Here is a 12673-nt window from a genome sequence, read left to right as displayed (position 1 = left end):
AGCAAGGTTTGAAATTTGTTTGGACTTCTTGCGGTCAATTTGCAGTATACAAATGATTTGTAATTATGTTACGGCCCCCTAAACATCTGCTCAAGAAAGAAATCGACCCTTGGCTGAATCTAGTTGATGATCCCTGATTATGGGATATAAAACATAATATGATGTGAAATATCGATATTTGATATATATCATATAGTGTATATTTTATTGACTGTACTATGATCTGTTTGTCTGCTAGAGGAGCTGAGGCCTGTGGTGGCCAACCTCACAGTCTCTGACGTGACATGGGACAGCTTCAATGTGTACTGGACTCCCGAGGACGGGGAGTTTGAGAGCTTTGTCATTGAGGTGACAAACTTAGAGGGAGGTCCAGAGAGTGAGAACCTCACCCTGTCGGCTGATGCCTTCAACCTGGGCATTTCTGGCCTGAGTCCTAACACTTTGTATAGGATTGGCCTGTACGGGCTCCACCAGGGCTCCTTCCAGGAGCCGGTGTATACTGAAGCCACTACAGGTACCAATGAATGGAGGTGTCCCCCAAGGTTCTGTTCTTATCTCTCTCTTTACTTTTTCTTCACTGTTCCCTTTGAGCAATTTCTCTCTATTCCAGTTGGGATCTGTGGTGAACAGCATACACACACACCTGCCTGTTTCCATTCACATGCAAGCATCCACAGCATTGCACGTAGCAAGCAAGATCACTGACGTAACCCTTCAATTTAGCCTTTTATACCAATGACAATGTTTCATTCTAACAACACCATGCCATGTTTCATTCTTACCCTCCAGCCACTGTGTCAGTCTTTCACCACAGGGCAGGGTGCTGGGCATCACCCACACAAACCCTTACCTTATAACTGAAACAAGCAAGCTGCCCGCAAGTGACCAACCTCACCCTGTCTCGCCCCCTCCTCACATTCCTGAGTGCATGAAGCCCTCCCCCTGCCATTACATGCATCGTGGTGAGTTTTGATGTGCTGCAATGATTGCAAAAGAAAACCAAACAACACCTCCTCCCCCCCATCCACATTAAACAGTGTCCATTCGCCATCATTCCATCACCCCCCCCCCCCCCCCCCCCCCCCATTCTCACAGACTGAGTAATTAACCTATAGCTTGTTTGCCTGTTGGAGTCATGCTTTAACTGAGTGGCCAGAACGGCTGAGTGACATTAGAGGCCTATGTATTGGTTTCAGTACGAGAGAGACTGGAAATGTAGGCCTAATAGTATACAATGAACAATGGAGGCTGCTGAGGGGAGAACAGCTGGCTGGAAAGGAGCAAATGAAATGGCATCAAACACCTGGAAACCATGTGTTTGATGTATTTGATACTGCTCCAGTCATTACCATGAGCCTGTTTCTCCCCAATTAAGGTGCCACCAACCTCCTGTGACAATGAATACTAAGTACTGTGTGTGTGTTGTAACAACATTAACTCCTCTTTTAGATATTATATTTGTGAAACATTGTTTATTCCTACTATAGTGCAACAAAAACGGCAACTTATTGTCCTACTCAATGTAATGTGTGTGCATGATTTGAACTTGTTTGTGAATGTCTCTTGCACATAAGTGTTTTCCTTTCCCTTGTCAACAAACTCTTCCAAAGGCATGGAGTGTTTTTAACATCATCACCCATCCATATTATTAACATCATAAGTGAATGGCTCTCCTGCTTGGGTTTGGCAATGTACTATCTCACCAACAACATGTCCACTGTCTTCTAGCCCAGGGTTCTCCAACTCCTGTCCTGCAGAGCTATTGAGTATCCATGCTTTTGTTCCAGCCCAGCACTAACTACAGGCTACAATTGTTTACTATTTGAAACAGGTGAGTTAGTGCTGGGCTGGAACAAAACCTTACATTATACACCCAGTAGCTCTCCAGCACCAGAGTTGGAGACCCCTGCCTTACGTCACATTTTGACACTAAATTCCACCGTACACTTCTGTCAAAAAGCATACTTGTCAAGTCTAGCAAATCAAGTCAAATCCTGTTGACTTTCTTTCTCTCTCCGGCACTTTGGCTATCTGTCACTTTCCCTGTTTGTGTCTATGTCAGTGTCTTACTCTGTCTTGTCTGAACAAACACTGAACAAAACATGCACATCTATTTTTAGAATAAGAGCTAGTCCTGACCTGGCTTTAATTGGAATAATGATGATATCACTTACACTTTATATGGCACAAATGCTATTATTATTCATGTGACACATTATGATGAGTACTGATGTGTTACACTGCAATATATTTGTACCTTTCTTTAGTCTTCACCACATCCCCAAAAGCTTGCCGTTGTATTGTCAGAATTCAAATGTGCATGTCATTCATTTTTCATTATATTCAAAGACTATCGAGAATGGCAGGTGTGAGGTGAGTGCCATGTGAAATTGCACTTATTATTCTCATTTATCTTTGATAAACAAAATCATCTACAATCTATTATCATCCCCTTAGATAGATAATTGAATATGTAGCAGCCAAACGAGTGATTTCATAGGCAATAGGCATATTGCTTTTAACATTTTAGCTTATTTAAAAATCCAATAACTGTTTCTTCCTTTAGTGAGCGAGCCAGTGGTTGGCAATCTGTATGTATCTAATTTAACGTCAGAGAGTTTCTCCATCTCCTGGAATGGCACTGAGGGAGAGTTTGACGGTTATGTCCTGGAGATTATTGATTCAGATTGGCTGAAGGAACCAAAGGAATATAACATATCCCAGAATGCAATGTCTCATGACATCACAGGGCTAAGGCCCAGCACTGACTATATAGCCTACCTAACTGGGATTGTCAAGGGATCACGAACCCATGCCGTCAGTATTATTGCATCAACAGGTATTTCTAGTTTGTTTGAGTTGTTTATTTCTAAAGCCAGAACGAGCGCATGATCACTTTGCTCCATATTGAAGTTTGCAATGCTTTTCTGATCATTTTTCTTGAGCACACATACTTATTATATAAAATACACATGACTACCCATTGACTTCATTATAATCTGGGTCACTTGAAGTTTTTGACACTGGATTAAATGGAAAACAGTTAATTGAGGGGACAAAAGGATAGTAACAGTGTGCCACCCTTAAAATTTTTTATGAATGCTGACTTTTCTCTCCTTTGTAGCTGCAGAGCCTGACTTGTCCAGGCTAGTTGTTTCTAACATTACCTCAGACAGACTTTCACTGTCATGGAGGAGAGGGGAGAAGGCTTTTGATAACTTTATAGTAGAAGTCAGAGAGTCTGCTTTGCCCTCGCAGGCCATGGGCCGCACCCTGCCTGGAGCGGCTCGCGCCACAGTTATGACTGGCCTCAAAGGGAGTACAACCTACGACATCAAACTGTACGCTAGCTCCGCTGGACAGAATACACAGCCCCTATTCGCTGTAGTCACCACAGGTATTGCATCGCATGTATTTTTTCTCCATATGTTACATTATAACATATTATAATTCCGAATTCAAAAGCTATTACTCTTAACTAGCTCATGAGTAGTCAAACCCGGACTATGAAAATAATCATAACTTTATAGTTTCAGCCATAGTACTAGACTGTCAAACAGATAACGTCTAAATTTTATATCACACTCCTCATCTCCCCTAATTCAAAATCACTGTTCTCTTTTGTCCAGAGGCAGTCCCACAGTTGGGCTCAATAGCTGTGTCCGAATCTAGCCCCGATAACTTCACCCTGTCCTGGGGCACAGTGGCTGGTCACTTTGATGGCTTTGTCATCCGGGTCGGTGACCCTGAACAGCTGTTTGATACACTGGAGTTCACGCCGTCTGGCGAGGTCCGTAACATTACAGTCACTGGCCTAGTGGACGGCACTGACTATGACATTGAACTGTACGGTATTTCTCATGGGCGCCGCACCCCTTCCGTTTTAGCCCATGCCGTCACAGGTACTATGTAATTTACTCAAATCTTACCACTTATGTTGAAACACTGACAGGGTGGAAATGTGTGTCCCAGTAGCCAAAGAATTACACATGAACTCTCCAGGGACCCACCCAGGTTTAAGCGGGACAAATTTGCAGGCTTTGAATAGTGTTCAAGTGAACATTACAAAGAGGCGTGATGGATACAGTATTCTTGGATGAGGATCTTTACTTTAGTGTTTCAACACCCCCTTTTATCTACATGACATTTAATTAAGAGTTTGTCACCCATTTATAAACATGATATCAATCTATTTAGGCTATGTGCATGACTAGATTCTCCTAATTGAATTGGGGCTCTACAAGTCAAAGGGCCAACTTTGCCGAAGACAACAATTACTTTTGCAATCATTGCACACATCAACTACCATATGTATTCTCACCACGTCTTACCCCTCCTCTACCCGACCCTAATCCCCCCCCCAAAAAAAAAACTCCTGCTCCTTCCAGCATCATTACCCAAAGTGGAAAACTTGACCATTTCTGAGATCACCCCATTCGGCTTCCGCGTGTCCTGGAGGGCGCATCATCCTCAACAACAGGAAGGGGCTCCCTCTACTGGTGGCTTCGGCCACTTTCACATAGTGGTGTCAGACTCAGGCTGGCTACTGGAACCTCAGGAGTTCATTGTCCCTGGCAACCAGAGCTTCTTGGACATCTGGGGCCTGATCACTGGCATAGGCTATGAGGTCAGGCTGACTGGGGTATCCAGTACTGGGCTGGTCTCCCGCCCACTGACCACAGTGGCTGTGACAGGTACCACCCACAGAGGCGTCATGGCTGTTGAAAATGAGGGGGCATGAGCCCCCTACCAATTTGATCAATTTGTAGATAAAAGGTATACAAGATATAGATGATTTTTCTCACAATTCATTGAAATACATTGAATTCGGTCATCAGTGCCCCCTCAAAAAATAAGGTGCATGATGCCTCTGGCCACACTACACACACTGTAGGCTGAAATTCTAAGATGCACACAAGTAACTTGGAGTTAGGATTCGGCCCTGTACAAAGAGGCTTCTCCATCACAGTGAGGTGTCACTTGGGACAGCTTGAGGGATTGGTCACTATTCAGTCGAAGTGAAAACACAGGTTTACTTTACTTACTCAAGGGGTGATTGATTCCCAACTTGTACTTTTACTGTATCACAAAAAACTAGTAGGCCTTTCCACTGTAATCTTCTGAGAAAGGATGAAATATTAATGCCATCAATGCTTTACTTTGGTGGGGAAGCCTCAACACACAACCCTACTACCTCCTCCAACATCTCACTTACTTTTCCAGAGCAATCTGATTACTCTTAATATTTTCTTCATCCTCTTCATGTTTGAAGCATCATGGAGGTCTTGCCTATGTTTTCAGTTTGAAGCTTAATTGTTACAGCGAAGAAGTGTGTGGTGCTCTGCTTTTTCCTCTCTCCAAAATATGAAAATATGTTTTCATATTTTAAACTGTGTTTTCCCCTCAGATTTCGCATAATGTGACACTGTGAACGTTACGGTGTAAAGGATGTCATTTTCAGTGGACACATATCACTGTCACTAAGAATTGTTTGAGGTAGGCTAAGCAAGCAATATCTAAGTTTCAACTGTAAATATTAGACTGATAAGGCGTTTAAAAAACAGTCTTTATTTCCAGTTGAAAATGTCTGAGGATGGTTATGGACCATTGATTGGATAGTAGGCCTAGCCTATAAGTAGGAAAACACAGACAAATCAACATGGCATTTTCAGCATGAAATGTCAGTTGACCTAACCACTCGTTTTCTTATTTACCTTTGAATGCACTGAATGCAGGGCTGGCATTGAGGATGCATGCGGTGTGGATGGATTGTTTTGGCCAAATCCTTGGCTTGATGCAACAATCACGGAGAATAGTAATTGTGGATGTTGACTTGCTAATTGACGTCAATAAATGCCTCCACAACCATGAACGTGTCTATTTCTCAATAAAATAACAAAGGAATGCAAAGCACCTTGACGATTTGAAAGCATGTCAGAGTGGTGGTAGCAAGTTCATGAGAATTTAACCAAAAACTAGGAGTCCTACTCTCTCACCTTTTCCATCTAGTCGCCGAAAGTTGCCGTCGTCAAATTTGTTTTCTAGTAATTGGGTGAATGTTTCTCGACAAATACGTCGAATTGAATTCTCTTTCCAACCAGAGGCTGAGCCAGAAGTGGAGCACATGTTTGTCTCGGACATCACTTCAGACAGTTTCCGCCTGGCCTGGACCGCAGATGAAGACATGTTTGATAGATTTGTGATCAAAATTAAGGACTCCACAAAGTTTGCGCATCCGCAGGAAGTCAACGTCCTTGGTGACGAGCGAACCAAGATTTTAACGGGACTCACCGGCGGCACCGAGTACGAAATCGAGCTGTACGGTGTCACTTTGGAACAGCGCTCCCAACCAATTACCGGTGTCGCTCGAACAGGTATTTAAATAAAGGGCCTATTTTCTGACAATCTGAACTATCAGTAAATGCCAAAGCACAATGTGGTCTGCATCTCACATCTCTCGTCTGATTTCTCTGGAAACAGGTGTCTTGATTACAAGATGCAATACTGATCTTTGTTTTGACTGGGTTTTGTAATAATACCTTTTGTTTTTACTGGTTTTCTTTTCCAAGGGGTATGCCTTCAGGGATATATCTAAATTGCCACTGATAATTATTTTATGTATCAATAGTTCTAGGCCTGTGAGCATCAAGGGACCAAACAAGTGGCTCCTGAGGGGTGCAGCGGTCTAAGGCACTGCATCTCAATGCTTGAAGTGTCACTACAGACACCCTGGTTCTAATCCAGGCTGTATCACAACCGGCTGGGATTGGGAGTCCCATAGGGTGGCGCACAATTGGGCTAGCGTTGTCTGGGTTTGGCTGGTGTAGGCCGTCATTGTAAATAAGAATTTGTTCTTAACTGACTTGCCTAGTTAAATAAAGGTTACATTTTAAAAATTGGTTTTGCATGTCTCTTTTTCCCCATATGATATCCTTTTCAGGAATATGGAGACACATGTTTTTGCATTAGATTGTGCTGCTGCTTATGCTTGGATTTAAATGCAGCTCAAAGTCCATGTGTTCTGATGCCCATTATAGACCAATTTTCATAGCCTATACATTTTACTGGCTCTAAACTGGTTACATTCTGGTTACTAAACTGGTTACATTTTTTTGTAGCATGTTTGACAAAAGTTTAATGGTTTGGTTCATGGTTCACTTTTTTAGCCTTTTGGGAAGTGTGATACTGATGCACCCCTGTTGATCTGTAGATTGCAGTGGGTTTCAATCTTACTCTGGCTGGGGTGATTGTGTCTTTGTGTGCCTTTCTGATTTGTCAGTGTGTATATTGACACACCATAGGGCAATAGGCCTATTCCGTTGAAAAAACTGACCTCAGTCAAATCGATTCCTGATCAAAAATCAAACTCAAACAGATCAATCTAACTTTTCTCATTTTTTGCTTGCCTTTTTAACCCTGACCCCAGGCCTGGGTGCTCCAAGAGGCATCCGCTTCTCTGAAGTGACTGAGTCCTCGGCCATAGTACACTGGATCATGCCTCGTGCCAGAGTGGATAACTACCGCATCATCTATGTGCCTCTCCAAGGAGGTGAGTGAATAGCCTCATATCTTATAGTGTCAGTCAAGTCTACACATTATAATAAGGATATTGGAGTGCATTTATATAGTATGTGGCATGGGGGGAGGAATTTCCTCTCCTCCAGTATTTTTCAAATTGGACAAAGCACTCTCTCTAGTGGAATATAGAGTAATCACACGGTTTCTTCACACAATAATTTACACTAGTGTAGAACTGTGAATATCTGCAGCTGCTACCAGGGAAGGAAAGGAAACCAGTTCCTTAAAGTGGATTTAGCAGTACGATTTAACAGCACCATTCAACATTTATTTACTTCAGGATAGAAGAACGTAAAGTAGCATAAATGCAATATTTTCTCTCAACAACAGGCAGCCCAATGACAGTGCTAGCAGATGGGACTGAGACCCAGGCCATGTTGCCTAACATGTTGCCAGGAGTGACCTATCAGGTCACCATCTTTGCTGGGAAGGGCCTGGAGGAGAGTGACCCGGGGACAGAGAACATCACCACAGGTGTCCGACTACTCTTTAGCATACATACATTTACACATTTGACCTTTTACTAAATACATGAAATGATATAATACGTTTGCATTCAAGTCACAGTGCTATGAGGAGGATAGACAGAAGTCTCTGTGTCATGCATAGACATTATGAGCATTTCATAAATCATTAGCTTCATACATTCATACTCAACAGCACATATGGTCCTCCTCTACTCTGCCCACCCCAGTCAATTATTCCAGGAAAAAGTATGACATCATTGCATTGGGTTGTTTGCAGGTCATAATATTGTCAGTACAGGTGTTTGTTTTCTGAAGCTGTTGTGGCTACAGGCCTATGTGTGTAACAAAACGGTGTATTTTCCTCCTCCTTAGCTCTGGACAGGCCTCAAGCTCTTTCTGCTGTCAACGTCACTGACACGACCGCCCTGCTGCTATGGCAACCAGCTCAGGCCACTGTCGATGGCTACGTCATCACCTACAGCGCAGATTCAGGTTTGTGTGTGTTTCACAAGAGTCCCAAGGCACAGATTGCCAGGAGTTGACATGTATTTATGTACATTATGTATTTGTATCAATGGTATCCCTCATCACTAGCCAAAGAGACATAGCACAATAGGACTGTTGGTGGTGGTAACCGGGTGGTGATATTGTTTCTTTCCTCTGCAGTGTCCCCAGTGATGGAGCACGTTTCTGGGAACACGGTGGAGTTTGAGATGGGCTCCCTGGTCCCTGCCACACACTACACAGTAGGGGTGTACGCCATGAGGGAGGCACAGAAGAGTGGCACCATCACCACTGAATTCACAACGGGTAGCTCTCCAATCAGATGCTTCATATAGGAGCATTGGGTCAAACTGTGTAATATTTTATTGTTCATAAATTCAATGAAGTGCAGTATTGTATTGTCCATGAATTCAATATTAAGACATCTGTGATATCATTATTATTATTTTTTTTGTTTGTTTTTTTGTTGTTGAATTTTACCCCTTTTTCTCCCCAATTTCGTGGTACGGGCTCGGGAGAGACGAAGGTTGAAAGTCATGCGTCCTCCGATACACAACCCAACCAAGCCGCACTGCTTCTTAACACAGCTCGCTTCCAACCCGGAAGCCAGCCGCACCAATGTGTCGGAGGAAACACCGTGCAACTGGCCAACCCTACAGACCTCCAGGTCGCGGCCGGTTGCGACAGAGCGCGAACCGAGAGTCTCTGGTGGCACAGCTGGCGCTGCAGTACAGCGCCCTTAACCACTGCGCCACCCGGGAGGCCCTGTGATATCATTATTTAACACGTTTAACATGTGATCCTTCCACTTTCCTGTTTGTGTCTGTAGATGTGGATTCTCCTCGTGACCTGGCGGCCACTAATGTCCAGACAGACGGTGCCACTCTCACCTGGAAGCCTCCGCGTGCCGCCATCACCGGATACATCCTCACCTTCACCTCACCCGACGGCACAGTCCGGGTACGGGTTTATGAGTCCGCACACTGGCCCCCACTATCGATCATCAATGGCTATTTTACAGCTACATTTTCCAAAGGGCTTTACATTATGAATAAAGATTGATTTGATTTGAATACAGGAAGTTGTCCTGAGCCCTACAGCCACATCGTACAGCATGAGTGAGCTGAGTGGCTCTTCAGAGTACAGTGTCAGGCTACAGGCCATCGCTGGAGCCCAGCGGAGCCGCCACGTCACCAATGTCTTCACCACCAGTAAGTGGTGGTTTACAATGGGCAGATCTCAAGTGATGTTCTATTTCCTATGTAGTGCACTGTTCTTGATGTGTGTGTGTGTGTGTGTGTGTAGTTGGAGGATTATACAGATACCCTAAGGACTGCTCGCAGGCTCTGCTGAATGGAGACACGATCTCTGGCACCTACAACATCTACCTGGGCGGGGACGAGAGCCAGCCCATCCAGGTCTACTGTGACATGACCACGGACGGAGGAGGATGGATGGTGAAGAACACACACACACACACACACACACACACACACACACACACACACACACACACACACACACACACACACACACACACACACACACACACACACAAAGTCTAAACTCCAGGTTTGATTGGATTGACCTTCAGGGCTTGTATAGCAAATAAAATCAAATCAAATCAAATGTTATTTGTCACATACACATGGTTAGCAGATGTTAATGCGAGTGTAGCGAAATGCTTGTGCTTCTAGTTCCGACAATGCAGTAATAACCAACAAGTAATCTAACTAACAATTCCAAAACTACTGTCTTATACACAGTGTAAGGGGATAAAGAATATGTACATAAGGATATATGAATGAGTGATGGTACAGAGCAGCATAGGCAAGATACAGTAGATGGTATCGAGTACAGTATATACATATGAGATGAGTATGTAAACAAAGTGGCATAGTTAAAGTGGCTAGTGATACATGTATTACATAAGGATGCAGTCGATGATATAGAGTACAGTATATATGTATGCATATGAGATTAATAATGTAGGGTAAGTAACATTAAATAAAGTAGCATTGTTTAAAGTGGCTAGTGATATATTTACATCATTTCCCATCAATTCCCATTATTAAAGTGGCTGGAGTTGAGTCAGTGTCAGTGTCAGTGTGTTGGCAGCAGCCACTCAATGTTAGTGGTGGCTGTTTAACAGTCTGATGGCCTTGAGATAGAAGCTGTTTTTCAGTCTCTCGGTCCCAGCTTTGATGCACCTGTACTGACCTCGCCTTCTGGATGATAGCGGGGTGAACAGGCAGTGGCTCGGGTGGTTGATGTCCTTGAGGATCTTTATGGCCTTCCTGTAACATCGGGTGGTGTAGGTGTCCTGGAGGGCAGGTAGTTTGCCCCCGGTGATGCGTTGTGCAGACCTCACTACCCTCTGGAGAGCCTTACGGTTGAGGGCGGAGCAGTTGCCGTACCAGGCGGTGATACAGCCCGCCAGGATGCTCTCGATTGTGCATCTGTAGAAGTTTGTGAGTGCTTTTGGTGACAAGCCAAATTTCTTCAGCCTCCTGAGGTTGAAGAGGCGCTGCTGCGCCTTCTTCACGATGCTGTCTGTGTGAGTGGACCAATTCAGTTTGTCTGTGATGTGTATGCCGAGGAACTTAAAACTTGCTACCCTCTCCACTACTGTTCCATCGATGTGGATAGGGGGGTGTTCCCACACTGCAGTGTGCAGTGTGGTTGAGATTGCATCGTCTGTGGACCTATTTGGGCGGTAAGCAAATTGGAGTGGGTCTAGGGTGTCAGGTAGGGTGGAGGTGATATGGTCCTTGACTAGTCTCTCAAAGCACTTCATGATGACGGAAGTGAGTGCTACGGGGCGGTAGTCGTTTAGCTCAGTTACCTTAGCTTTCTTGGGAACAGGAACAATGGTGGCCCTCTTGAAGCATGTGGGAACAGCAGACTGGTATAGGGATTGATTGAATATGTCCGTAAACACACCGGCCAGCTGGTCTGCGCATGCTCTGAGGGCGCGGCTGGGGATGCCGTCTGGGCCTGCAGCCTTGCGAGGGTTAACACGTTTAAATGTCTTACTCACCTCGGCTGCAGTGAAGGAGAGACCGCATGTTTTCGTTGCAGGCCGTGTCAGTGGCACTGTATTGTCCTCAAAGCGGGCAAAAAAGTTATTTAGTCTGCCTGGGAGCAAGACATCCTGGTCCGTGACTGGGCTGGATTTCTTCCTGTAGTCCGTGATTGACTGTAGACCCTGCCACATGCCTCTTGTGTCTGAGCCGTTGAATTGAGATTCTACTTTGTCTCTGTACTGACGCTTAGCTTGTTTGATAGCCTTGCGGAGGGAATAGCTGCACTGTTTGTATTCGGTCATGTTACCAGACACCTTGCCCTGATTAAAAGCAGTGGTTCGCGCTTTCAGTTTCACGCGAATACTGCCATCAATCCACGGTTTCTGGTTAGGGAATGTTTTAATCGTTGCTATGGGAACGACATCTTCAACGCACGTTCTAATGAACTCGCACACCGAATCAGCGTATTCGTCAATATTGTTATCTGACTCTGACGCAATACGAAACATATCCCAGTCCACGTGATGGAAGCAGTCTTGGAGTGTGGAGTCAGCTTGGTCGGACCAGCGTTGGACAGACCTCAGCGTGGGAGCCTCTTGTTATAGTTTCTGTCTGTAGGCAGGGATCAACAAAATGGAGTCGTGGTCAGCTTTTCCGAAAGGGGGGCGGGGCAGGGCCTTATATGCGTCGCAGAAGTTAGAGTAACAATGGTCCAAGGTCTTTCCACCCCTGGTTGCGCAATCGATATGCTGATAAAATTTAGGGAGTCTTGTTTTCAGATTAGCCTTGTTAAAATCCCCAGCTACAATGAATGCAGCCTCCGGATAAATGGTTTCCAGTTTGCAAAGAGTTAAATAAAGTTCGTTCAGAGCCATCGATGTGTCTGCTTGGGGGGGGGGATATATACGGCTGTGATTATAATCGAAGATAATTCTCTTGGTAGATAATGCGGTCTACATTTGATTGTGAGGAATTCTAAATCAGGTGAACAGAAGGATTTGAGTTCCTGTATGTTTCTTTCATCACACCATGTCTCGTTAGCCATAAGGCATACGCCCCCGCCCCTCTTCTTACCAGAAAGATGTTTGTTTCTGTCGG

The 12673-nt window shown here is 44.5% G+C and overlaps 1 protein-coding gene across 6 annotated transcripts in view; it reads left to right on the top strand.

The window, feature by feature from the left end:
• Nucleotides 1-12673, top strand: part of tnca (tenascin Ca) — a 42745-nt gene that overhangs the window by 27402 nt on the left and 2670 nt on the right. For 2 of the 6 annotated variants that reach the window (XM_031802750.1, XM_031802751.1), the window contains 13 exons: nucleotides 239-514; nucleotides 2567-2839; nucleotides 3125-3397; nucleotides 3630-3902; nucleotides 4389-4694; nucleotides 6102-6374; nucleotides 7427-7549; nucleotides 7909-8052; nucleotides 8418-8537; nucleotides 8712-8855; nucleotides 9379-9509; nucleotides 9628-9760; nucleotides 9855-10006. In XM_031802750.1, the coding sequence (XP_031658610.1) occupies nucleotides 239-514; nucleotides 2567-2839; nucleotides 3125-3397; nucleotides 3630-3902; nucleotides 4389-4694; nucleotides 6102-6374; nucleotides 7427-7549; nucleotides 7909-8052; nucleotides 8418-8537; nucleotides 8712-8855; nucleotides 9379-9509; nucleotides 9628-9760; nucleotides 9855-10006 (2621 nt within the window). The remainder of the gene's footprint in view (nucleotides 1-238; nucleotides 515-2566; nucleotides 2840-3124; nucleotides 3398-3629; nucleotides 3903-4388; nucleotides 4695-6101; nucleotides 6375-7426; nucleotides 7550-7908; nucleotides 8053-8417; nucleotides 8538-8711; nucleotides 8856-9378; nucleotides 9510-9627; nucleotides 9761-9854; nucleotides 10007-12673) is intronic. The other 4 variants (XM_031802753.1, XM_031802752.1, XM_020457460.2 and 1 more) reach the window with 3 other exon arrangements.

Source organism: Oncorhynchus kisutch, linkage group LG23, assembly GCF_002021735.2.
Source record: "Oncorhynchus kisutch isolate 150728-3 linkage group LG23, Okis_V2, whole genome shotgun sequence".
NCBI lineage: Eukaryota > Metazoa > Chordata > Actinopteri > Salmoniformes > Salmonidae > Oncorhynchus > Oncorhynchus kisutch.
Note: the sequence above shows the minus strand (reverse complement) of the source record. Positions and strands in the feature narration are given on the sequence as shown.